The sequence below is a fragment of the Aulonocara sp. 'chitande type north' Nkhata Bay genome, linkage group LG8 (assembly GCF_057382095.1).
Source record: "Aulonocara sp. 'chitande type north' Nkhata Bay isolate Kocher_YH1m ecotype deep benthic linkage group LG8, A_spYH_male_GT1.1, whole genome shotgun sequence".
Classification (NCBI taxonomy): Eukaryota; Metazoa; Chordata; class Actinopteri; order Cichliformes; family Cichlidae; genus Aulonocara; species Aulonocara sp. 'chitande type north' Nkhata Bay.
Genome location: NC_141351.1, coordinates 27,308,514 through 27,335,446, shown reverse-complemented (window position 1 = coordinate 27,335,446; position 26,933 = coordinate 27,308,514). Strand labels below are relative to the sequence as shown.

The window sequence follows — 26,933 nt, the reverse complement described above, 5'->3', positions numbered from 1 at the left end:
TGCTGACGTTTTGAAAAATAATGAGCCAGGAGTGAGACGAGACGAGGACATGAAGTAAGCTCTGTGTCTTGTTTTTGTTCCAGCATTGTTACGTAAGAGAGCGCCAGCCAGTCAGTCGGGCCCGGCCGCGCTCTTAAATCACACAATCAAACAATAAGAGCTCATTCCGAGAAAAACTCCACCAACAACAACAACCTGCCAAAAAGCGACGATGACCTGTCGTTTTATTTTTAGCTCAAGCATTACTCATGCTGACGGTGTGACTGCACAGAGACGTCTGAGTCTTAACAGCGACTGCAGTGCTCACTGAAATATCACCTGGTCAATGCACCGTCATGAAATGTTATAATGGCATTCATGGTCCTCAGAGGATGACGTCTACTGATGCTGACGGCTGGTAGATTCTGCTCACTCTGGAGGGCATGGTCATCGGCCTCTGGTAACACTGTGAGGGACCTTGATCAGGAAACGTTCTTCAGTGCAGTTCATGCACAAATATGTAGGACTGCTTTCCTGCCTGGTTCTGCAGGAGGTTTCTTCCTGTTCAAAGGGAGTTTTTCCTTCCCACTGTCGCCAAAGTGCTTGCTCACAGGGGTTGTCTGATTATCTGTGTTACTATAGGGGTTTTAGCTTACAATAAAGTGCGCCCTGAGCCGACTGTTGATGTGAAATAAATAAAATGAATTAGCATCTCATAAACTGCATTTGTGGAACGTTTATAAGTGTCAGTGTTGTTTTAAATGATTAGAGGTTTATTTTAACCTAGTTTTATAAAAATGAGTGCACATTAAAGTCAGTTTAAAGACACTGAAAACCATTTTTCTGCTCCTCATTTTGTCTCGACTTCATCTGGTCCTTTAGTCTGACTTTCTAAGGAGTCTTTCCTGTTTTGGAGTTTCTATCGTTCTCCTGTTCACTGCTAGTTTACTTGGATTTCATGGCTTTTGGATCTTGGCTGTAGCCTACAGATCTCAAAGTGAAGCCGATGATTACGTGCTTCAAACCTGCATTATTTCTAACGATGGGGTTAATGTCAGTGAGAAATTCCTTGCTCACCTCTTTCACATTTTCCTGATCAATTCATGGTGTCAGCTGCTGGTAAAAATCAAGATAAAGGTTTAGTGCCGTGAGCGTTCATCAACAGTTTGATCGATCTTTGTCACCAGACGGAGGTTTGTTTTATTGTTCTGATGATAACGCTGCTCTCCAACCGTAGGTAACCTTATCACAGACAGAGGTATGCTGAGCGCTGACAGGCCTGCTGGGACTCGACTGCACAGCCTGCTGATTCAGAGAAACGTCCCCGAGGCCACAGCAAAGAGCCTCATCACACTAACTCATCCTGACACCACAAATCCCAAATCATGGCACGACCACCTGGGAGGCCTCTCAAAAGCACTGAGCAGGGCCTGAAAGCACCACTGAAAGTCTACTGAGTAATCCCTCAGGTTCTTCTTCTACCCCATCCTCCCCCTCTCCTCTTCCTCCACTCTTTCTGACAGGAAGTGAAACACAGCGCGGAGGAGAGCCGAGCTCTGAGGACTCGAATCCAGCTGGCTGAGGCAGCCCAGAAGCAGGCCAGAGGGATGGAGATGGACTACGAGGAGGTGATCCACCTGCTGGAGGCTGAGATCGCAGAGCTGAAGACTCAGAGGATGGAGCACCAGGCACCAGCCAACAAGGTGACTCACACCACATGGATCAGTTCACGGTAGGCACCGAGCAGAGCTGCTCTCTGACGATTACCGCAGAGTCCCGGTCAGCTAAGTACTTTTATTTCTCTAGATTATGTGTGAAACCATTTTCAGCTTCAGTTATGTGGCACATTTATAAAACTGGAAGGATGAGGAAGCAGGAAGGCAGCTGACTGCACCGTCCAACCAGCCACCAAGCAAACCCATTGACCCAAGACCACAAAGATCGTCGCTGAGTCATCGTAAAATCAAACATTTCTATGATGATAGTGAAAAAACAGCAACCTTTCTGTCATGTAATGGTTTTTCTATTACTTTAGTGCAGCATGTTTGCAGCCTGGGCTTCTGTCTCTCAACACGGGAACAATGAAAGGGGAATATTAAAAATACAGGCTTTTTGGTGCCGGGTTATTGCTGCTCCAGGTCCTGGTTTCGTCTTCAGGCCTGAATGTGGGTCAGGTGTATTTGGTGACAGAGCCGCTTCCCTCTGCAGAAAGTCTGCAGAAAGAAACAAAAGTGCTCACACTGGAAACAAAGAGCTTTTGTCCAAACGCCAGAGCACGACTGCATGCAAACACTCCTCCTTTTCATTAACAGCTTTTACTGGTCACGCACCAAAGACAAGCACAGGAAATGAGACTTTTGTAAGATGTTTGGCCTCTTTGGCTCCTGTCTGTGTTTGTGGTGTCTGCTTTAGTCTCCGTGAACCAGTTCATCGAACACTAATTTACAGTTAAATGACCTGTTTCAGGGTCGCCGGCTCCACTGCTTTTAATTTAACATATTTATGATCGTTTTAAAAAGCGCTGAGAAAGGGAACTGAAAAGGTTGGACGTGTAACAGCCAGTTACAGTTAAAGCAGAAACAGGAGCCAAAAATGAGCTTTTTGTTTTACTGAAGAGAAGCTTGATGCAAAAGTATTTAAACAAACAGGGAGGAAGCGGTGACACCCGAGGGGGGTAGCTCAGCAGGTAATCACAGTGGGAAAAACTGTGGGCAGGAAGTAAGGACTACTTTCTTTAAAGGACGAGATGTGAAACAGGAAGTGCACAAGACGTGACCCCAGATGGAATCAGTCCTCTATTCCCATCAGGCTGTCCGGTGCATGGGTCACTTCGGAAAAGATGGTACTCGACGGACTTCCAGAAGTCGACCAATCAGAGCAAAGAGACATGCAGAGGATGAGCGCAGGCCAACGCGAGATAAATAAACTCCATTAGGGTTTAGCATTAAAAATATGGAGCTGGAAACGCGAGGAGACGAAGATCATAAATGTCCAGAACCTGAATGTTTTTGATCTCAGGAGGAGACGGACGAGCTGAAGAAGAGAGCGGCCGTCCTGGAGTGTCAGCTGCGGAAGAGCGAGGCGGCCAAAAAGGGTTTCGAGATGTCAACGGGAAAACTGCTGAGCTTTGTGGAGGTAAAACTTTTCAGCTTTCAGACATCACGATACAGCAACACTTTCAAAAATAGTTTCATTCACAGTCATTGTTTGTAGGGGAAAGACTCCCATTGGCCCAAATGGCAAAGGTCATCTTTAAAAGCAGATGAGGTTTGAGTAGAGATCACAGAGTGAGAAGTAAGAGATGCGCTCGCTGCTGCTGTGGGTTTGAAATCAGATCCTTTCATCAGTGTTGACTGTCGACAGAGAAAATAATGGCCTTCAGATAACTCTCATACCGAGGAGACGTTTTACATGAAAAGATGTTTTCAGCAGGATTATTTCTGTTTATGAAATAAGTTTTTGGTGCAGCTGGAAAACAAAATAAAAGACAAAGAAGAAAACAAACAACCTTCTTTTTTGTTTGTTTGTTTCTGCAGAATGTTCAGGAGTTCCTACTCGAAAGTCACTGCCCCCCAAAGAGCTACAGGTAGAGTGTGTGTGTGTGTGTGTTCTTGTAAATATATCCTTGTGAGAACCATTGTAAATGTTTCACCTTGTGAGGTCCTCAGTGTGATAAAGGACTTCACTGTTAGTATTCAGTAAATTTACTATAGCAAAAGTACTGCAGTAAACTCTATGGGTAAAAGAGTAGTGTATGTTAATGTACTGCAGTATGTGCAGTACTAACTGTAATGCTGTAAATGTGCAGCAGGTTTGCAGTGACGTGCTGACCAGAGCACAGAGAGTCAGTGACAACGAGTCAATGGCAATGTGAAGTTAACAGGTGGCGAGCGATTAAGAAGCTGTTGACAGACATATGAGGAGATGTTAAATAGGTTAGAGGGTTACCTTGGCAACCACATCCTGGAAAGTCCATTAAGGACAAACCATCAGCCACGACCAGCAACCAGCTGATCACTTCCTCTGCTCACCTGGTTTCTCTCATCGGTTATTTTGACATTAAAGTCGCTGAATCTTATTGACTTTCTGCTGTCATTGCTTGAGATGGGCTTATACAGAGCCTGAGAGTGCATCATCATCATTATTATTATCATTATTATTATTATTATTATGGTCCTCAGGGTGCCCACAAAGACAGCTGAATCACAAACCTGTGTGTTCGATGATAATTGAGAGCCTGCTGTTCGTTAGCGACGCGGTGGCCGTCCTAACGAGTCAATCTGCTCAGTGTGAGCTGGTAAAGCGGTCGCTATAGAAACAAGCAGCCTTCATCTGTATGTTTCATTACTGTGTGTGTGAATTTACATCAGTGTGTGTGTTTGTGTGTGTGTGTGTGTGTGTGTGTGTGTGTGTGTGTGTGTGTGTGTGTGTGTGTGTGTGTGTGTGTGTGTGTGTGTGTCCCTACCTGAACAGGGTGGTACAGTGGAAAGAGAAACTTGAGTTCACCAAGTTTCAAACACACGGCTCAGTTTGACCCGTCAGGACAGCTCACGTGTGTGTGCACAGTATATGTAATAATGTGTGTTTACAGGTTACTGTGTGCGTGTGTGTGTGTGTCTGTGTGTGAATAGACTGTGACTGCGACCCCGACACCTCAGTCTGTCACGTAATGATCCAGCTGAGAGCAGAGCCCATTAGCCCAGGTTACACACACACACACACTCTCTCTCACACACTCTCACACTCAGCGGTCCAGCTTGACCCACTTCAGTGCAGGTAGGACAGCAGTTACTTCCTGTTAATGGTCGCCCGCAGTGAGCGGCGGTGAGATGGCGGCGTTATGAAATGAGGAGCGTGTGTGAGGTCACTCTGTGCTCGTTATCAACAATCATCTGATCAACTTCCACAAAGACACCAACAAAGAAGAGTAGGTCACACGTTACAGCACTTCCTGATCTAATTTCCTCGTTTTTCTAACTCTCATCCTTGTTTCCTCTCTCCTTCCTCATATTATCCTTTCCATTCTTTTATCCTTCCTTTTCCTCTATTTTTTTGTTCTTTCCTTTTTCATCTTGTACGTGTCTTTTCTATTTTAACTCTCCTTCCTCACAACCTTTCTTTCTGCAGATTTCTCCTCCTCTCACTCCTTATTTCCATCCATCAGTCTCCATCTTTCCTTCCTTTCCATTTTCCTTATTTCTGACTTTCCTTAAGTCTTTGTCTTTCTAATTTTTTTTGTTCCATTTCTCTTTCTATCTTTCCTTCTTTGCTGTCTTTCATCTTACCTTGTGCCCTTTATTACTGTCATCTTTCCTTTTCTTATCCTCTCAGCGTTAATTTAACCCCCCAGCTCTTCTTCTTCTTCTTCTTCTTCTTCTTCAGTGTTTATTCGATTTCTCCTGCCTCCTCTCTCTGTTTTCCTCTTATCACCTCCTCATCGTGGTTTCCTCGGCTCCTTCTGGCTGCTTGTGTAACTCTGATTCAGTGAATCGGGTCACTCGGTCAGGTTATCAGCTCGGACACCTCCTGCCTGCTTCCTTTTATTTCAGTCCAGGTCAGTGGGACACCTCCACTCATCTTTCATAACCGTGGGACCCCCCCCCACCGGGCCCTGCCTTTCCTTTTATTCACCTGTCTGGTTGTTTCTGGGCCACCAGGCAGCTAAAATGTCAGCCGGCGCCTCTGTGAGCGCGTTCAGAGACGCAGGCGTGAGGCTTGAGTCAGAAATAAAGGCTCATTGATGCCGACTCAGTGGCTTTCTGAATCATGAATATCAGTCTTATTAAGGTCGTTAGTCATCAGCGCCACAGTACTGACAGAAAGAAATGTCCCTGAGGACGGAGGAGCAGGTTCATACTGGGGGGAGGATAGTAGAGCGCTGTGAGACGGCAGGAAGTGACCTGACGGTTTGGTCCACGCAGCGTCTGCAGGGTTTGAAGAGTGCACCGATCAACCGACCGGGACCAGAATCTGTCCTGATTGGTCACCACTCGGTCAGCCTCACGTATGTCTGATATTGAGCACACACACAGCAGTGCAGGTAAAAAGTCACACACTTACAACTACATGCTAACACGCTGTTAGCGTGGAAGCTCCTCGCTGTCAGTAAAGAGAACATTCGCTAAACGGGAGGAAACACCATGGAAACGTCCGTAACAACAAACCAGATGAGGCGCTTGAATCACCTTCACACAGCTGCCATGGACGTTCAAAAGAAGCTAATGCTAAAGTAGGGCTGAGAGCCACCTACAAGCTAGTAGCCTCGGTATGAGCAACGAAACAGTTGGGATGGATGTCCTGCTTTCAGCTGAAATCCTAAATGTGCCAGAAAATAATGAAAATACCTGAAATGTATTTAATACAAAGCCTGTGCAGCTTCTTTTGTCTGGTCAGATCTGTCAGTTCCTCATGATCAGCGATCTCAGGGAGAAAAAAAACCTGCAGCTTGTGAAGTTTAATCTTTTCTTTTACAATCAAAACTTTTTGCATTGAAGGAAAACTGAGTTTGTTTTTTTATCTGCTGTCAGTGAGTTTTCTTAGAAAATCAGAGTAAATATCAGAATAAAACCTGAAATAAGCCGGAGAAAAAGAAGAAGGTAGCAGCTGGTTTGTGTTTTAGTCCATGCTGGGACTCTGATCAGCCAATCACACAACCAATCATTTCACCCTCGACTCAACGAACCAAGTATTTGAAGCCTGAAGCAACACAGTGCTCTCAGCGAGGACGACCTGCCGAGGCTTCGTCGTTTGTTTGGGACATTCTCTGGGCTTTCTGTCCTGAGATTTTGTTATGAAAGGACTTCTGTGAGCTCCGCAGCTGCAGACGACCTCCACCAAGGTCCTCTCAGACCGAGTTAGTGATCGTTGTGTTACTTCACCTCTGACTCATCCTTGTCTCTGTTTGCAGCTCCGGAGATGTCAAAGTCGGGGCGTCGTCTCAAGGTCTCGCTGCCCGCTACAAGAAAAGCCCGTGGACGGCGGCCACACTCGCCCAGGAGGCACAGGAGCTCACTCGGACTGTCAGAGCCATCCTGGATGTCGACTGTAAGTGATCTCAGCTCCACGCACGCCGGTCTGCATGTCCTCCTCCTCCTGCTCTTCCTGTCTGTGTGTGCCGCCCCGCATGAAGCCGAAACAAACAATCCCGTCGACCCGCCGCTGTGAGCGACTGTCCTCCGTTTCAGTGCTGAGCTTCTAGACGACCCGACTGTTGGAGAACAAAGTCGTCGAGATGTCGGCCGGACTTCAGCATCCAGCCGTGATCCCCACCGCTCTCTCCCCAACACCTCCTCAGCTCCTGCTGAAGGACTCGCCATGTCAGAACTCTGCATGAAAGCATCTGCACACAGAACAGCAGCTTTATTCCAGCGTTTTAACCTGCGTTCGCTGCAGGACGGGTCAGGTGTTTCACCTGGAAACACGACAGGAGAGAGTTTGGTGCAGGTTAACTCACTCGATGAAGGCGTCTGTGAAGCTGAGCGCCTACCTGAATGTTTTCAAGTTTGGCCATCGATGAGAGAAACGGCACCAAAACCCGCAGCTCCACATTCACAATCAATTGTTGTTAATTGCCTGAAGAGAAAGTTTTCATATTGTTCATATTCGTAATAGAACTCAGCTTTATTTAAATATCATTACTTTTCTTTGTCAAAGTGCTAATTTATGTTTGTAACCATTTCCAACCCTCAGTGTTAGCATTATCAGCTAATTAGTGCTGAGGAACATCCGAATAAAAGCCCAGAATTTCAAAAACCAACATTTAAAGGTCGGCTCTGCGGCGCTTTTTCAGATTCTTCACAAAATTTTAACGCATAAAAGAAACGTGAACGTTAATAAACAGCCGATGCAGGTTCAACGTGACGTCACATTTTCAGGTGGACGAATACGAAAATCCACAGAATTAAAATGTATAATAAATGTTTTTTTAAACATATAGATGTTAATAATCACTGTATGATGATGATGATGCAAAGTTCATATTGGTCTATCCATTAAATACAGGCGGCATGCAGACACACAGCAGCTTTGTTATTGGTCAGTTAGATGTTATTTCTTATCTTTCCATCATTTCCTGTTATAATGGCACCAGAACTCACGATTAACCTGGTGGGTGGATAAAACATTCATGTAGTCCTTTGACTCCTGCCCTGCCTCTGTCTCAATAAATATCTTCATTTAACAAACAGTATAAACAATGTAAACTTACACATTACAGTATCATAAGGTTGCCATGTGCAGTAGCTGCCGCTCCGCCACGAGCGAGCTCACACAGCTTAGATAACTTACTGTAGTTTCTGTCTCATAGCTCAGTGTTTAGTGTCTGAGTGGCTGAACGCTCGTGTTTGTGCAGTAGATTAGCCAGCGACGCATCATCGAACAGTACAGGAGGAGAAACCTGCACGCCGCCCCGCACGCGAACGCCATGTCAGGAAGGACGATGGTCGCGTTAAAACGGGAACTCTGGGATTAAAGAGGCCTTCAGGGGCTTCGATGGCGTTTGGAGGTTTTGCTGTTTGTGTTTTCGGAACAAGCTGCAGATCCCGCGGCGTTCTCTGGGGAAAAGGATCAGCCGCTCTCAACCGTACGGTCGTGACTTTTCTCTGAACAGCTGGGCTGCGACTGAGATTTTTAAAAAGGAATAATTTTTCATGTGAAATTGTCTGAGACGTAAAGACTGACAGAAGTTTTAGATTAAAGGTAAAAGATGTTTAAAAAATCCCACATTAAAATCTCTGAAAACGACCGAACTGTTGTTGAATATTTTGTGCTTCCATTATCTCAAATATTTCCAACAACATTTGAATTCTTCTTCATCTTGGATGCATTTCAATAGCATCACATCATCTTCACTCAGGCCGGCCACCACGCTGACGCAGTAAACCACAGAGGGACAGAAAGACCAGAGGAGACTCAAAATGATTACAAATACATAAAAATCAAAGACTAAGAGACTCAAATGACACGAGGGCTTTGATTCAGTGAGTCTATTTGGAGGAAACGAACACAGAACACACTCTGTCAGGTAACTCTCCAAGCGTCCTTGAATGCACCACCAGGAAGTGTTTGTCAGGGGAACAAGGATGTAGTTCCCAAAGGTGTTTCCAGGTGATACTCGCAGAGAACTAAGGAGAAGCCTCAGGTACGCTGTGCTGTCCAGGAGAATGACAGGTATTCAGGAAATACACAGAGGTGAGAAACTGAAGTGGGTGGAGTGTGTGCGTTTTTAAAGTGTTTCCAGCAAACACACCGAGCTGGGAGATTCACACAGCTCTGTAACAAACAAACTAACAGTTCAGGAAAGCGCTGATGTATTTCCAGAAAATACACAAGCCTTTGTTTAGTTGTATAGTTCTTAACCCCAGCAAATACACAGAGCCAGGACACAGCTCAGTAGGAAGATTAAATTCTGGTAGTTCAGAGAAAAGCAAGGTGTGAATACCGTTTCCAGCAAATACACAGAGGCTGTGTCCCAATTCAGGGTCTGCACGCTTGAAGTACACATTTCAAGTGCGGTTACGTCACCGCCACGTGACGACGGCTGTCCCAATTCGAAGTGTACTTCAAATGCATACTCCAAATGCGCCGTCGATTTCCCCAAATATCAAGCGTGGTCCGGTGCACGCTTCGTGGTCCCATATATCCCACAATTCATAGCGCGGCGGTGGGTGTGGATAATTTTGCCGCAAAATACGGCAGAAGGGAGCGGCCGAAGAGGTTTTTTTTTTCCAAACTTTATTGAACTTATAAAGCGAACAGTCAGTCATTCCAGTTCAGTTTGTACAGTAGACATGCAAGGCAAATAAGAGTAACAATATACAGCACAATGAAATAAGAAGGATAAATAAATAAAGGATAAGAAAAGAAAAAAAGAAAAAAATGGGGGGGGGGGGGGGGGCATGTGACAGACTTCATAACTTTGTACTTGAAAGTTGTGACAGCTCATTCGTTAAACATTTCTGAATGAATTTCAATCAATGATAAACCTTTTTTATTGGAAGTTAATTTAAGAGAGTTTAAGTAATAATCACTTTCAATCAAAAACACATTAAATGATGGGGTTGAGTTTTGAAATTGACATTTATGTATGTGGAAGTTCCTTAATAAGATGGAGCGGCCGAAGAGTGAACTGTCAAAAGTACTGAATATGACGTCACTTATTTATGTGCGAATGTTTAATAAGTAAAGTCAGTCATATATCCACAAACACAACAAGCTGAAAGTCAGTGATATATGTATATGTGTGTATATATACAGTGGGTGCTGGACTTGGGGTGAAACCCTCCATGCATGGTAAGGAGCTTTCTTGTCTTTATGTCAGTGGCTTCTATCTCCTCCTTTGGCCTGCCTATTACCCCAGCAGGGTACCTGATCACAGGCACCCCCCCCCGACACTAACAAGCTGATCTACTATATATATATATATATATATATATATATGTATATATATGTGTGTATATATATATATGTGTGTGTATATGTGTGTATATATATGTGTGTATATATGTGTGTATATATATATATGTGTGTATATATATGTGTATATATATATATGTATATATATGTATATATATAAATATATGTGTGTGTGTGTATATATATATATATATATATATATGTGTGTGTGTGTGTGTATATATATATTAGGGGTGCAACGATACACAAAATTCACGGTTCGGTTCGGTTCGATACTTTGGTGTCACGGTTCGATATTTTTTTGATACAAAAAAATGTTCATGCATTTTTAATTTGTCATTTATTAAAATTATAAATATATATTTTAACTCAAAAGTACAGTTTTTAAATTTAACCCTAACCCTTGTGCGTGTTTTTTATTTTGACAGCGAATGCGCACCTGCGGACCACTTATGTGCAGCCCTGGTTATTTAGCTCATCATATTGCAGCCACAGAAATTCTTTTGTCCATGAAACCATAAAGCTGCACTTTCTTTTTGCCTTATAGTCTGATTTGTCATAACTTCTCCGTTTTGTGGTAAGCTTTTCTTTGGCTGTCACTTCTTCACCCTGACCTGTCTTATTTGGCTCAGCAGAACTGAAATGCTTTTACACACGCACTCACATAAGCTCAGCGATTCTCTGCGCGATCAACCTCTCACATGTTTAAGCTGCGGGAGATTTCACTTGTCATGTTTGCATAGTAAGCTAACGATTAATAAGACGATGTCAGAGGAATTGGTGCACAAATTATCATCACTCACCAATCAGTACTGTCGCTCTCTATACACAGTTCGCACGATTGCAAAGTGAAAGCAAAAAAACAAGCGCAAATTCAAACGCGACTTCAATATGTCACATATTGACAGTGGCTCACCCAATGACATAATTACCCAGCTACATTTCTGAAAGAATGCAAAAGCATTGACATATATTTTTCCTACAATAGCCCGACGGGCAGGGAAGAGATAGATTTTGGTAGCCCGACTGAAAAAATCGCTAGCTCCAGGACGTCGGGCTAGCGATATTGCAAGCCCTGTATCTGATTGAGGAATCACTCATCTTTGGAAAAGAGAGTTTATTACAGAGAAATGTCTCTTTCCAAAATAAAAGCTATACTATCCGCTTCTTCTGGGCTATATTCTCAGCAGCATAAGGAGAATCATGTGCTAACAGCTGTCTAAATGACTCGGCTAAAGTTAGTAGCATGCTTGTTGTTTTTGTCTTTGCACTAGGATGATGTCGGCGTAAATGTGCAGTCATATTCGTTGTGTTCCCACTAGTGCTTTCAGGTTAATCTCGTTGAAATGACCTTAACGCCACAACACGGCAAATCTCCGTTAACGAGCTACCGCCGATCGCTCCGTGCATGGGGCTAGACGGCCAACACGTTAACGAGCTAACTGCGCTAACACACTAGTTCACACCAATGTAATTGAGCATTGCGTGGCACATCCAACATACTGTTTTACTTTAGTCCATGACTCGCTTACCTTCAGGGTCATACGTCACATGAAAACCAAAATAATTCCAAACGCCAGATCTGAATGAGAGTGGGGGAGGTCCATGTTGCAAGGAGAGCTTAACTTCTGTCTTGCTAGCTTGCCCTGTGCTCTTCCTCCTGACTATGCTGTCTGTGTGGAGCGCTCAGTGGATCTGCGCTCGACAGTGCAGCCTAGGCGGAGTAGTCGAACACAGATCCACTGAGCGCTCAACACAGACAGCATCGTCAGAAGGAAAGTTGATAAAATAAATTACAAATGTTGTATTGTTCGATACATATGCGTACCGAACCGAAAGCACTGTATCGAACGGTTCAATATCGATACGAATATCGTTGCACCCCTAATATATATATATATATATATATATATATATATATATATATATATATATATATATATATATATATATATATATCATAATAATCTGACAATACTATAATATGGTAAATGGCTTGTATTTACCTCAGGCAGCAGGAATTCTGTGTCAATTCACAGAAAATATCATATCTTTAAATGTGGAGCTGCTGAAAAAAACAGAAAAACCCCAAAACTTTATTTTTACTTTGTGCTGGTCTCAGAGGCGGTGGCAGCTACAACCGTTAACTGGAACTTATTTCTTGCTGCTTTGACTGAGATTTATATATGTGATGGAGTCCTTCTTTGGGCTCTGTGTATTTGCTGGAGAAAGCTGTTTGGTTTGCATTCAGCAGGTTTGTGACACAGTCACCTAATTTCCCTTCATCAGCACGTGGGCGCTGTTACATAATTAACAGCCACGGCTCGGGACACAGGCGTCCTGTTAGAGATAATCAGCAGAGAAAGTAGGTCAGTCTGATCCGGAGCTTCATCACGCTCACCTGTAGCTCATCTTCATCACACCACTGGTTGCCTGGAAACCTGCTCGGCTTTAAAATCAGACCGCTGGCTCTCGTTCAGTTTTATCGCTCCAGAGGATCTGACCACCGGAGACAAACCGCAGACCTTCAGGATCAGATCTCACACACACACACTTGTTTTCATGCATTTGTGGGGACATAATGCTTTCCCTAGCCGCTTACGCTAACCCTCGCCCTAACCCTCACCATAACCCAACTGCAACCCTGCCACTAAAACCACACTGTGAGTCTCAAACATGCCTGCATTTGGTCCCTATAAGTGTAGCGGCGTCCTCACAAAGCTGTGTAAACCTGGCACACACACACACACGCTCCCTGCCTGAGAAACAATCAGCAGGCTCGTCGGCTTCATTCATTCCTCGTTTGTGACGACTCAGACCCTGTTACCATGACAACAACGCCTCCTATGGCTTACTCTCGTGTTCATTCAGCTCGCTTCCCAAAATGCATCTGTGTGAAGTTACTCTGTGTGTCTGAACAAGTCTCGGCCTGCACCGCCTCAGCTTCCTGTCTGTGTGACGTCATCCTCACAGGCGCTCACACAGGTGGGATCAGGAGGACACGGGATATTCAATAAATCCCAGATCGGGGTTCTCTGAACCTAATACGCCACGAAGGTACACAGGAAGCTTTTTATAGACGTTACTCCTGAACTGGAGCAGGAGAGATCTGCAGGGAAGCTGGTCATTCCTTACTTCATCTTCGGCTCGTGTGATTGGTCAGCTGCAGAAGTTGTTGGCGTGTTTGAAATGGATCTGTCCAAAGCTTCAGAAGTGTAGCGTTAGAGATCCATCGTGCACTCAGAAGGCAATGCGCTGTAGCTTTAAACCTCGTCATCATTAAAGACTGGATGGTTAACCGTGGCGATGGTATCCACCGCCACATGGACCCAGCGTAGTCTGAATGACCCTGCTGAACTTTGCTGTGGACGTTAAAAATGAATAACCTCACCAGCAGCATGGCTCAGTGAAAGGGAACTGTTCCCACGGAGTGTGTAATGAATGATCATTTTCACTTGTAGGGTTCCTGCAGGTCTTCCTGTGGTGTATATTCTCTTTTCGGGCCTTAACAGACACCAAAGTTTTAACTGTTTGATGTCTTTTAACCATTTTATCCTCAATCTTCAAGTCACCCAAAGTTCAAGAAACATAACGCTAAAACAGCTTCCACACACGTCTGTCTCCTGCTTCTTGTGGTCAGACTTTCCACGTTGACTTTGTCTCAGAGTTCAGCGGGACTTTGATCCCGTCAGACTTTCCAAACCGGGTTCTCGAGCCAGCTCCAGGAACCCTCGATGCTTCAAATTGGCAGAGGAAGGGCGTGATGGAGCAGCAGCAGAGCAGAGACAGAACCCAACTGCAGACACAAAGATGTGGGAGCGGATCCTCCGTCCATCCCAAAATGCTTTAGACGGGAATTCTGTGTTTTCAGTGGACGAGTCAGGAGCAAGCTCCCAGTTTTTAAAAATCGTTTTAGTTTTTATTCTTAAACGTAGGGCTTTAGCTTTGACGAACTTCATGATTGTACCGAGTTCCCACCGCAACCCACATGGATGCGCACGCTCTGAGTCAGCTGCACACACACACACTCGGCTGCATGATAAAAACATGATTATCTCCTCCTGCAGCAGTCATGCGCTCTCACTTCCTGTCTGCGTGTTTTTACTGAGGTCGTGTGGAGGTCGAGCATAAAAACATGGAACTGCGACTGCAGAGCGTTTGTTTCCAGGAGCTGGAGTGAAATACTACATCAAGTAAGAGTGTTTTCACACCTTCATGGGCTGAATAACCTCATACAGGGATTGTGTTGTTGGGCTCGTAATTACAAGTTCAAATATTCAAATATCACATTATGTCCAAAACTATATCCAGGGCTATAATGCTGGATGATAACGATGGATCTGCTGTAAGCCTCTTTCAGATGGGATTAACAGAACGAGGCGCTGGATAAAGATTCCCCACAGTCCCTGAAAATTCAGCCGTCCAACTCTGGATTTATGGGATAATTACGGAGTACAGTCTGTAATGATCTGAACATCAGAGCACAAAGATGATACTGACGCTGATCGGTTTCAGTTAATAATACGGATCCTGGAAGTAAATGGAAATAACAATGTGACTGTATTTACCTACAAATACTTCACTGTAGATGTTTTTTTGAGTTTGAGTCACTGTAAGGTTTCAGAGGAGTTACGGCGTACCTGCAGAGCTCGCTGTGAAACAGGAAGTTCACATTAGTCAAACTTTAAATCTCATTTTGCTGCCAGAAGACACTTCGTAGTTTTCACTTCACAAAACAGCTCCTGTAGGAGGATTCAGTTTCAGGCGATCGATAACGCTGAACAAGCTGCTTTTTCTCTGTTTCGACAGTCACGTGACCCAGACGACATCATGGAGCCCTCCCGGGTCGAGCGGCGGCGCCCCGGAGCTGACGCCTCCACCTCAGGAGACTTCAGAGGTGGGGGAAGGGTGTGATGGAGAGGCGGTGAAGCAGAGACAGAACCCGACCGCAGAGATGAAGATGTAGGAGCCGATTCGCCATCCATCCCCGATTCCTCCATCATTACTGCAGTCATGTGACACTTATATTTATATACATTTATAGCTGTTATAAAGCAATTCAACGTGTAAATGTATGTCTGCGAGCAAACATCATTTCAGGGTTACTAACAAGAGCCCGGCGGGCTCGTCGTTGAGCTAGTGTCAACATTTAAACAGCAAGAAAGTGAAGAGACACCCTTCATGTTAGCACTGACGACGCACAGTTTCTCCATCAGAGGGCGTTCGTCGATGTTTTAAGCTGCACTGGCATATTTTCTTAAAAAGAACTCATAAATAAAGACACATAACAAATAAGATATTTGTTTCACGCGTGTTACTCGTGCAGCAGGAGTAACGACTAGCCGTTAGCTTTAATGTGCAAACAGCGCCAGCTTTATGTTCTGGGCGGAGCTTCAGTTTACATTTCGGTGTATCGCTGGCACGTGATGTTAGCCAAGCTACAGTAAGCGCCGACTCATGACTTAAGCAACACGACTTCCTGAAAGTCAACCGCCTCCTCTGCTCACTTCCTGTTACATATTTCCTGTTCCTGTCGTGGATTTTCATAATAAACATAAAGCCTGTAATAATGAGAAGAAGGTGTACTTTATTGGTCCCCGTGGGGAAAATCCCTCTCTGCATTTAACCCATTCATTCAGTGAAGCAGTGGGCAGCCATTGGGCGCCCGGGGAGCAGTGTGTAGGGACGGTACCTTGCTCAGGGGCACCTCAGGGTAGCTGTTCAGGGGAATCGAACCCCCGGCCTTCCGATCATGGGGCCACCACTCTACCTACTGAGCTATCCCTGCCCCCCTGAGGTCAGAGTCTCAGAAAAGTCAGTAAACTATGAGCGCTATAAACTATAAAACATCTGTGTGTCCTTTAAGACATGTATTAGCAAACAGGCTAACGAGATAAAAGCTCTGCATTTCATTAATGTTGCAGGTTTTTTGCACTGGTGACTCAGAAGCATTTGCCCCACAGACCTGCATTAGAAAGCTTTGTGGTCTCTGACATGAACACAAAGACATTTAGGTTGAACTTTCACGCCCTGAGTCGTGTCTGCAGGTGTCTGTTTGTTTTACTGCCGTGTAAAACGTTCTCTGAGCCTCGGCAGCGCCTCGCTCACCATGATGGAAAAACTGAAAGCACTTTAGTTTCTGTAAAGGTTGTGTCATTCTCTCCAGAAAACATCTTCATGCATTAAAAATGGAGAATTATGAAGGTCTGAGGATTCTGGGAATGTAATTTGTCTCTATTCAGTGTGAGCGCAGTTCTTTCTTGACCACTTCAGCCCGTCTCGACTCTCCTCCTCCTATGTTTTAAATTGCTGCAGCGCTCCTCTGCCTCCTTTTTTTGTCCCTGCTCAGTTTCCGGCCTTTTCTCTCGTCGCGGAGAGCCTCGCCGAGCGCTCGATATGCTTTTATTCCCAGCAACAGGAAGGTTTTGTCAGTGGATGCTGAGAGCTCAGCTAATCTGAGAAGGTCGACATTCCTGCTTCTGAATTGTCCTTCAGGGTCACTGTGAAGTTTGCTGCCACAAACTTGTTCAAACTAACAGGAAGTGTTTTTCTGGCTGCAGCCGCTCGCACGGCAGCCTGAAAGGGAACATCAGAGGATCAAAACAATCGATCAGATGGAGAACAGACGGACAGAAGGCGGCTCTGCACGAGTTAAACAACAGCGGCGACTCCATACGTCAAACCAGCAGTTTTTATTCGCTCACTGCTGTCTGACAGCAACAAAAAGTTTATATGAAGTACTTAGTTTCACTCTGATAGCGACGACGTTGACCAGCTGGCTTAGCTAGGCTACATTATCAGTTTGGAATATTAAAGTGATTTAAATGAACTCTTCTGCATGACTAAAAGGATGGTGGCTGCTGAACACCAGAGTCACGTTTGGCATCACTGCAGTCGTCTTTCTTTTGGTCATGCGATAACGACAGCCTAGCTGCAGGACACCGGCCCTCGAGGCCTGGACTTCCCCTCTCAAGGTCTAAAGTAACCACCAGTCAGGTCAGGGTCCCCAATAGGTGGACCTTGGTCCAGATCTGGGTCTGGATGCGGCTCTATATGGACTCGGAGCTATAACTAGATTGTTTTTCTAGATTTTTGTTTTGCTCAAGTTCGCTCGTACACGTGTTTCTGTTGTTTCTACAATGGTCACACACCAGTGACGTGCGTTCTAACTCATCCCACATGACATCTTTTAGCCAATCAAATCATTTCCTCAGTTTCGTCTGTGAGGAGAGCGGGGGGCTCACAGCTGACGGTGTTTTCATGTACATGTAGTTAAACTACACCTTAATCTGCAGACAGCTTTTCCTAATATAAAAGAAGATTATTTCAATATGACGCTGTTATGATGAAAACCTCCGGGTCACTGTGAAAATAAATAATAAACATAGTTGAGATGTTATTGAATTGTACGTCTTTCTCTTCATGACTTCAGGTTATAGTGAATTAAAACACACGCAGGTGTTTGTTGACATTTTGTTTAAAGTTGAATTAAATTTCCACCAAAGCCGTGAGTCAAGAAGACGAGAATTCAGGCAGCCAAGAGACGGGACAACAACAAAAACGGAAGAAAAGTAACCAAGAAAAATCATCCATCATTTTTCATCAGGAGTTGGTAATAAAAAGGGAGAAACACATAAAAACAGATTTACTGTAACTTCCTGTGAAAGTGAAGACTCGTCATGTTCGTGTGGTGGGATGTGAGACAATCACAAAGCATGACTGAAACGCCGGAATGATTTCACCGCTGTGCCGTCCCACATGCTGCTTTATTATTGGACTGCGGAGCATTATGTCATCGCTGTGGATCGATACTCGCGCGCTGTCTTTCCATTTCACGCTGGACTCTATGCTTTGATTTGTCTGCAGGATAATGAGTTTAATCAGAGTGAAGACGTGATTGGGCGAGTTGTGTTTTGCATACAGATGTGTGTGTTCGTCGCCCGTGGAGTGCACGAATGTGCCGCCGTGTGAGCTGAATGGCAGTATTTATAGTGCATGCGAGGCCCGAGCCAATAATCTTCCTGCCTCGGGCTCAAGCTTCGATTCCAGCTCAGTGCAGCTCTGAATATGTGCTGCTGCTGCAAACAGTAATAATGTGAAACATGCACATAACAGTAGCTAAACACGGCCTGATGCTCGACAGCCCTGCTGCTCGGGTTCAGACTCGTTTCTGGACTCGGGCAGGTTTAGGGTCTCATCTACTTCCTGCTTCCTTCCATCAAAGTTCTCCGTCTCTGCTCCATCACATATTTCTCTTCCTCTTCTGTCTTTGTCTCAGCTTTCTTACACTGCACTCCTGAAATGGATCAGCCATTTGTTCAGTCTGTGCATCCTCCCTCTGAAGCCCGGAGCTCGCCTCCACTGCAGGCCTTGTTTGTGGCTCAGTTTTAATAGTTCTCTGTAAACAACAGCACGCTCATATAATCCTGCTGCACGGCTGAAATTCTGCTTTACATAACCAAAGCTGGCCTGAATGGAGCGCTGACCTGCTGGTACCTTGTAAGACTCATCATCACTGATGTTATTAAGCAGGCCAATCTAACTGATCTGTTTGGGCCCGGCTTTCTAATCCATGCCTGACTGAGAGGTTGATGCAATCTGTGACCTCTCAGCATCCAGGTTGAGGCTTTGCAGGTTGTGTAATGTCAAATTTGGTTGTAAACTGTTGGGACAAAAGCAAAGAGGAGACCTGCGCATGCACACGTACACTGCAGCGTAGCTGATGTGGGAACAAAACAAGGCGATCACAATTAGCAGCTCCTGGAAATCCTGGAGACAAAATCAGTACCTGACCCACCATCAAACCTGCAGTTCCTCTGACGTCCAGCGGGGGTCAATCCCCAAACGCTCACACTACAGCAGTAATAAACATGTTTACTGTATAAAGACGTGAAGTTTGCATTATTGGGGGCGTGTCCTGATTGACTGACAGGTGGATGGTGACACAGGCAGCTGTAGCGGCCATCTTCACCTGAACATTTTTAATGACTGTAGTAACAGAGCTGAAGGCTGTTATTTAGCATTAAATACCAATTTATAGATACGGTTGTGTCTGTTTGCCTCCAAGCAGGGTTTTCAGCCTACGCACACACGCTGTAATGCAGTCTCTAGAATCACAGCTGCTCTCACTTCTGTACAATCAGACTCAGAGGAGTCGCCCCCTGCTGGACACCAGAGAGCGCACAGGGTTAGCTTTGTCAAATTTTCATAAATCACTCCGTGTGGGCTCTAACACTTTGTTATGAAGGTGTTAGTGTTGATCAGTGCAGCTTTAGGCTGTTTGAAAACGCATCGTTTTCTCTCCGTTTGGCCTCCCGTCCTCACTGAGTCTGCGTTTCCCCAAGGAAAACGCAGCGTTTTGAAAACGCTCAGAAAACGAATACATCTGAAGACAGTGCTTTCCTGTCGCAGTGTGGACAGTGAAAACGGAGACTTTCTAAAACGATGACGCATGTTTGTCATGTGATGCAGTCATGTGATGCAGTCATGTGACCAATTAAACTAAGATAGTGGAGGGTATTACACAGCAGTTGTTTTGTTTGACAGCCGTATTAAAGATTAATATAGAATAGAATAGAATAGAATAGAATAGAATAGAATAGCCTTTATTGTCATTGTACAGAGTACAACGAAATTGGAGTGGCACTCCCTTGGTGCAAGATAAATAATAAATATAAATGTAAAATATAAAAAGTACAATAAAATAATCGTAAGTACTCAAACAATAGTATGTACAATATATACAGGATAGCAGCATTAATATGATGACAGTATGAATAGCAGCATAATATAATGACAGTGACGGTATGGAATAGGTTCAATTGTTTTTGTGCTTATTTACTACGGTGATAGCTCTGGGAAAGAAGCTATCCCTGAATCTGTTTGTCCTGGTTTTATGTGACCTGTACCGTCGGCCTGACGGTAATAGTTCAAACAGTTGGTTGCTGGGGTGAGAGTGGTCCTTGATGATATTGCCAGCTCTGCTGAGGTACCGAGAGTTTGCAGTGACCTCCAGGCTGGGCAGAGAGCAGCCAGTGATCTTCTGGGCTGTGTTGATGACCCTCTGCAGTACTGTCCTGTACATGCTCCAGAGAGCTTTTCTTCAAATTATTTAATTCTCACTCACGTTTGCAACTTTGTACTTTTGTGTTACTCGTAGCAACAACTCCACCTCATTGTTAGTCCATTTAAAAAACTCGCTGCTTTTCCTCGACATTTTGCCGGAAAGTAAATAACGCATGCGGAGAACTGGAACGTAAGCGTTTTCAGACGTTTCAATGTGGACGCACAACTAGTGTGGACGCGGAGCGTTTTCAGACGAAAACGCCGTTTTCAAATCTATCCGGGCCAGTGTGAACGTAGTCATTGGCTGTATCCCAACTCAGGGTCTGCAGCCTTAAAGGCCGCATTTTAAGGCCGATTACGTCACAGCGACGCGACGAAGGCTGTCCCAATTCGAAGGCTGCTCGAAATGCAGCCCTCAAATGCGTCCTTCATTTCCCTGAATTTTAAGGACATGGCGGTGTAGACTTCGTGGCCCAATATATCCCAGAATGCATAGCGCGGCGGTGGGTGTGGATAATTTTGCCGAAAAAAAACGGCAGATGAGGGGCGCCCGAAGAGTAAACTTTAAGTACTGAATATTATGTCACTTATTTATGTGCAAATGTTTAATAACGAAGAACATTAAACATTACTGTTGGCCACATGTCGGCAAAGTCATGTGACATTAGTGACGTTTGTACTAACTTGGTTTTAAAGCCTTTACTTTAAAATATTCGCCGTTCAATAGCTGAGCTTAATCTCACAGAGAATGATCAAAGCTCATGTAGAAACAAACAAACAGATGAACAAAAGATTTTCTCCTTCATTTCTGTCAAACAGCTGTATGACACGTTTCCAGCTGTTAGTATCATGGTTGCTAGGCAACCTGGGCAGCGCGACGGAGGCTACACCGTCCCATTTCACAAGCCTCGCACTTCCGGCCTTAGCGGTCTTTGAGTACGCGGCCCTTGAGGATCGTTAAGGCTGCGTACTTTAAGGCTGCAGACCCTGAATTGGGATACAGCCTTAATATGCAGCCTGAAGGTGTCCTCAGCAGGTGTGTTAGCGAGGCGCTCACAGGTGCAGCGTGCGTGTTAACGGGATGAGTCAGAACCGTGTTTGGCCCAGTCCCCGCTCTGAAGCAGGCGTGTCTCGCCGCTGCCCTACTTTCCTCTCAAAAAGGTCATCACAACATCCCCATCCTTTAACAAACGCTGTTGCTAGGAGCTTTTAATGAGAGCGAGGCTGAGAGGGGTTTGTTGTTTGTTTCTGTCCACCGTCACATATGGCTGCATGTTAGACGAGCTTCACATCAGATCAGGCCTCACGAGGCTCCAAAGTCCAGGACACAAGAAATCACTTTCTGATGCTGTTCATGGTGGTCAGAGAGAAACCACAACACTGACTCCCTATGGGCACCAGCTGGCAACAGTGGGGAGGAAGAACAGTCCTTTGTCTGTGAAGGTTCTCAGTCATCCAGGTCATCGTAGTCTAAGGAGCTTGCAAAGAAAAGCGTCTGGACTTCTTTAAGTTGCTTGAAGACGTTTCACCTCTCATCCGAGAAGCTTCTTCAGTTCTAAGGTCAAATGGTGGAGAGTCCCAGATATAAACCTAGTGGGAGCGTCCCCCCACAGAGGGACAAAAGGACCCCCTGATGATCCTCTAATCATCTGGGCCAAGGTGTGAAACTGTGTCTTCAAGCAACTTAAAGAAGTCCAGACGCTTTTCTTTGCAAGCTCCTTTGACGACAAGAACAGTCCTACTCTTTCGAGATGTCCCTACATGTGCCACGACTGTCCTCTTTTGCTCGTCTCATCTCTTTTTTCATCTCCTCTGAAGAAGAATCTGCTCTCCTCTTTTCCTTCCCTCCCTCCATTCTTCCTTTCTCACTTCCTTCCTTCGTTCCACCCACACCTAACCATCCACAGACAGACATGAAGCTGTGTTAAAGCTGCGTGAATAAAGTGACAGAAGGGTGTTCAGGGTTTAGGTCTGGGCTCTGAAGCTGCAGCCTGGTTGGAGCAGGGACCTGTGTGAGGGGTCTGCAGGTCTGAGCGGAGCAATCGTGTTCTTCAAACCTGAACCAATCAGTGCGGAGCCCTGAGCGACCCTGCTTCTCCAAACACCTCACCGTCACATATATCACTGAAGCTCATTACGTGTTTGCAGGTTTGAGTCCGAAGACGTTTCCCTCACTGAAACGTTTCATCTGACATTTTTAATGTCTTAAACTCTCTCTGCTTCCTCATTTCCTTCCTCCCTCCCTCATCTTGTCTCCTCCTTGGGTTGCGTTTGTTTTTCCCTGTCTGAAGCACGCCAGGTTCCACGTGACTGAGCCACAGAGGGGCGGGGAGGAGGGGGAGAAGAGCGGGACACGGCGGGCTCTCATTGGACAAAAGTAGGTCAAGCCGGCCCACTCACGTGACCCAGCATACCTCTGCAGGCTGTGTGTGTGTGTGTGTGTGTGTGTGTGTGTGTGTGTGTGTGTGTGTGTGTGTGTGTGTGTGTGTGTGTGTGTGAATTTTAAAGGAAGCAGATTTCACAAGAATAAAAAGGCCTGAATGAAGGTTTCAGAGATAAAATGTCAGCACGTCTGCAGATCACGAAGGTTTAACTGCTGAGAGCAGAGAGAAGTTTAAACTCCACGAGAGACAAAAACACTTTCAGGGTTTGGTTGTTCCTGGAAGTTTCTGGATGTTTAGTCTGCAGATCAGAAACAACCAGACGCAGCTTGCTCAGAATGAGCGTTAATGGAAAGAAACAGACAGAAATGCTGCCCACATGAGCGCGACTCAGGGATGATACGGAACAGGAAGTAAAATGAAGCAGGAAACACTGAACAAAACAAGAACTGAACCGATAAACATCCAAGAACCAACACTGATCGCACACACACTACACACTGGAATATTCTCCCATGTTGCTTGTCTGTGTTGTATTCTGTTACGTGTGATGATATCTGTGCATTCCTGGATTATCCTTTGTGTTACACTTTTTGATGGGTTTTTTCCTCGTTACCTAGCCTGACCTGTCTCCCCAATGTGATGTTTGTGTATTGTATGTACGGTTGGCAAGGTCTGTCATCTCGGGTGTGGGCAACTGCAACTGACAAATAAAAGCTCTCTCTCATCTCATCCTCGCCATTCGGCGTCGTTGCGGGCTGCGTCCACCTGACCCGTAGCTACGATGTGAATTTCATGTGACGTGGAAGTGTTAGGAGCGGTTTGTGGTTAGGTCAGAAGTTTAAACGTAGATTTCCCGCTGAGGCATAACTCAGGCGGTCGGCTGGATGTCGCCGTGCTGTCGGCGACCGCAAAATAAGAGGAAAACTATTACATCAGCAGCATTACAGGTTTCACCTCTCTTAAACCTACAGGGCGCCTTGTAGTTCACTGACGGTGAACTCACTGTAGGACAGTGAGCTGCTTTCAGCCTAAGTCCTCAGGTGAACCTAAGCTCCGACCACGCCCTCTTTTTTCACCTTCAGAGCAAAAACTTTCCACAGGTTTCAGAAAATCACAGAGATTTTTCACTTCACTTCCAACAGGGAAAACACTCTCACCATGAAGCTGTCGCTGCGCAGGAAGCATGCGCAGTACGCTCAGCAAAGGCGTGTGTGAGAGAGAGAGAGAGCGGGGCGGGGTTATGGCTCCAGCTCTGACGTCAGCAGTCCTCCGTTCTCACACATGGACTCGGTGCTCGGTCCGCAGCCCGGTCAGGCACCGCCGCACGCGCACGCAGCAGGTCGTGTGTGCTGAGAGCAGCAACTTTTATTCTGAAAGGATTCCTTTCCGCGTGGACGTGAGGCCACAACGCGAGGACAGCGCTCACCTTACCGTGTCACACCTGCGGCTCTGCTCGGCTCGTTTCCCAGACTGAAGTCCCGATGCAAGGAGGCGTGATGGAGAAGATTTCCCGACACCCCGGCCCGCTCACCCCGCTCAGCCCGGGCTTCCTGCCCATGGCCACGCACGGAGTGCTCAAGTCGCTGCTGGAGAACCCAGTGAAGCTGCCGCTGCAGCACGAAGGTGAAGTCTGTGTGTGTGTGTGTGTGTGTGTGTGTGTGTGTGTGTGTGTGTGTGTGTCACATTTAAACTGTGCGTCAGCAGCAAAGTTTCCACAGCAGGAGAAGAAAGAAGAGTCAGTGTTTGCCGAGGTCACACGCGCACCGTGACAAACAAGCACCTGCAAACACACCTCTGCTTGTGTGTGGGGCAATAATTTAGTTTGAGGTGTGTGTCAGACTCGCTTCTCACGCAGAGCAGTTCGCAAACACGGAGGTCACAAGTGCAAATTCCCCGCGAGGAACCGGGGACGATTCTGCCAACCAGACTCTGTGTCATTTTTGGAGGATTTCAGGAAAGCGGCCCCGTGCTGCGCCCAGCTGTGAACTTCTGTTTTTCATGTTGCAAAACAAGCGTCTGAATGTTACCCGGCTCGGGCTGATCGTTCATAATTCAAAGAGTGATCGGAAAATATCGATATTCTCCTTCAGATGCTTCTTTTCTGCAGCCAGCTGCCCGAAAGTCAAATATGTGAACGCGCCGTGAGACACGTCTCCTGTCACTGCACACAGGTCCTGTTCCTCTGGCCTGTACGTGATGTTTATAACATGTTTATGAGTTTGTATCGTCAGGTGTAGACGTGAGCTCCGATCAGTGATCATTGTCCTTTAATCGACGTCATGACCTCCAGATTTACCTGACACTTTTGATTCCGATTAGAATCCATGTTGGAAGCCTCCTTTAATATAAAGACACAGAAGAAAATATTCCAGAGCTCAGTTTTCTTGTTTCTTCACATCTCAGATGTTTTATTAAGTTATTACTGAAGCTCAGGTAATGAGTCACCTGTGTGTGCTCGTCCTGATGGACTCTGTTGGGCTTTGTGTGTGTCCGTGATTGGACTTTATCCACCCTCTCGGTTAATAACAAGGACTTTATTGAGAGCGTCGTGCAGCTGCTGGTTCAGGCCGTCAGAGTTCGGAGTATTTGGGGGTTTGAGGCTGCCGTCTCGCCCGTGTTTGGTTTCTTGTGGTCACGCTGAACCATCCTGACCTTGGCGGTCTGAGCCTGCTAAACAAGTTTTTGCTCTGGAGACGTGTCAGGCTGCGAGGGCGATGAAGTAAGTACAGCTTCCCCGTCATTATATCTGCATCACCTTTTCCTGTTTGGAGGTTTTTTAAATGATGACCTGAAACACCATGAACGATGACTCAGATTTCTACTTTTTGTTGAAGTTCACATGAAAAAAAGTTTAGCTTTAGTTTTTCAAGCTCTCAGAGGTCTTTGAGGGATGTTTGGGTAAATCTCAGGTGTTCATGCCAGAGCTGTGCAGTCATTTTGCTTCAGTTTATCCCCTCGAAACACTTTCTTTGTTCAGATGCCTAAAAACACGTAATCGTTTTTCCATGTTGTGTTATACTGAGTTAACCTGATGCACAGTTAGCGGTAACTCTCACTTGTGACTTCAGTGAGTGCAACTTTAGTAAAATTGGTTCCACACCAGCCTCTGAAGAGCAGGGTGCTGATGCCAGGGTGGTGGACGGGTCAACAAAGCTCTGTGATATTTGATAACGACTTCCTTGTAATCAGACAAAGCAGTTCTTATGTTCAAACCTGACCAAACCTTCACCATCGTTTGTGGTAAATAAGACGAGAGTCATGTTAGCAGCAGGAAAACATCCTGAAGCGGGAGATTAGAAAACGTTCAGGTACAATCTGCTGCGGTCGAGCTGAAAGAAGAGTCAGAGTTCAGCTTCCTGTCATAGCAAACATCCTAAAATGAATTCAGATGTGTTTGACGGTTCTCAGTCATTTCATCAATACCAGAAAGCTTTAAAGGTGGAACACCAAGCAGCAGCTACCAGCTCACAGAGATTAACCCAAAATATCTTTTTATAGCTCCAGAGACCACCTTCACAGAGTGACTAATGCTGAGAGCAGCAGTTGCTCTTCGTATTTATAGCCTCGATCTGCTCCTCGTTTCTTTGTATTTCACAGAATATGAGGAGCAGGTTTACTGAAATACAGCACTGAAGCACAGTTTGTTGAACATTAGAAAGCTTGAGCACATTTATCCTTCAGTCTCTGAGCAGCTCTCTGTCATCTCTGTGAGGATCTCCAGGTTCTCCTTTGGATCTTCTTCTGAGCAGTCGTCTGTGAGATGATCCCACAGTTCTCTCCTGGTGCTTTTTTTAGTGCAGACCTTTGCTCTGTACCGTAAACCTCTAAAAGTTGGTCACTGTCACTGATTCACTCTCTCCATGTTCTTGTGCAGCTTTCAGCAAAGAGCACGAGAAGGAGAAAAATCTAGAAGAAGAGCGCAGCGCCCCCCAGTCGGCCTTCCTGGGCCCCACGCTGTGGGACAAAACCCTCCCCTACGATGGAGACACCTTTCAGCTGGAGTACATGGACCTGGAGGAGTTTCTGTCTGAGAACGGGATCCCCTCCAGCCCCTCCCATCACCACCACGACCACCACCCACCACACGCTCCA

General features: G+C 45.5%; 2 protein-coding genes across 3 annotated transcripts in view; both read left to right on the top strand.

Annotated features, from left to right (window-relative positions):
* The window catches only part of stxbp4 (syntaxin binding protein 4), a 52,718-nt gene extending 37,026 nt beyond the window's left edge, over window positions 1-15,692 (top strand). Inside the window, exons 17-24 of the mRNA XM_086304906.1 lie at window positions 1,503-1,682; window positions 2,998-3,114; window positions 3,516-3,565; window positions 6,887-7,030; window positions 7,164-7,295; window positions 14,058-14,221; window positions 14,561-14,585; window positions 15,202-15,692. Coding sequence (XP_086161032.1) covers window positions 1,503-1,682; window positions 2,998-3,114; window positions 3,516-3,565; window positions 6,887-7,030; window positions 7,164-7,295; window positions 14,058-14,221; window positions 14,561-14,585; window positions 15,202-15,358 — 969 coding nt within the window. The 3' untranslated portion in view covers window positions 15,359-15,692. The remainder of the gene's footprint in view (window positions 1-1,502; window positions 1,683-2,997; window positions 3,115-3,515; window positions 3,566-6,886; window positions 7,031-7,163; window positions 7,296-14,057; window positions 14,222-14,560; window positions 14,586-15,201) is intronic.
* Window positions 15,693-24,105: 8,413 nt separating this feature from the next.
* hlfb (HLF transcription factor, PAR bZIP family member b) overlaps window positions 24,106-26,933 on the top strand; it is a 12,757-nt gene continuing 9,929 nt past the window's right edge. The window contains exons 1-2 of one of the 2 annotated variants that reach the window (XM_086304693.1): window positions 24,106-24,464; window positions 26,716-26,933. The exon at window positions 26,716-26,933 is cut by the window's right edge and continues 139 nt beyond it. In XM_086304693.1, the coding sequence (XP_086160819.1) occupies window positions 24,323-24,464; window positions 26,716-26,933 (360 nt within the window). In that variant the 5' untranslated portion in view covers window positions 24,106-24,322. The remainder of the gene's footprint in view (window positions 24,465-26,715) is intronic. The other variant, XM_086304694.1, reaches the window with a different exon arrangement.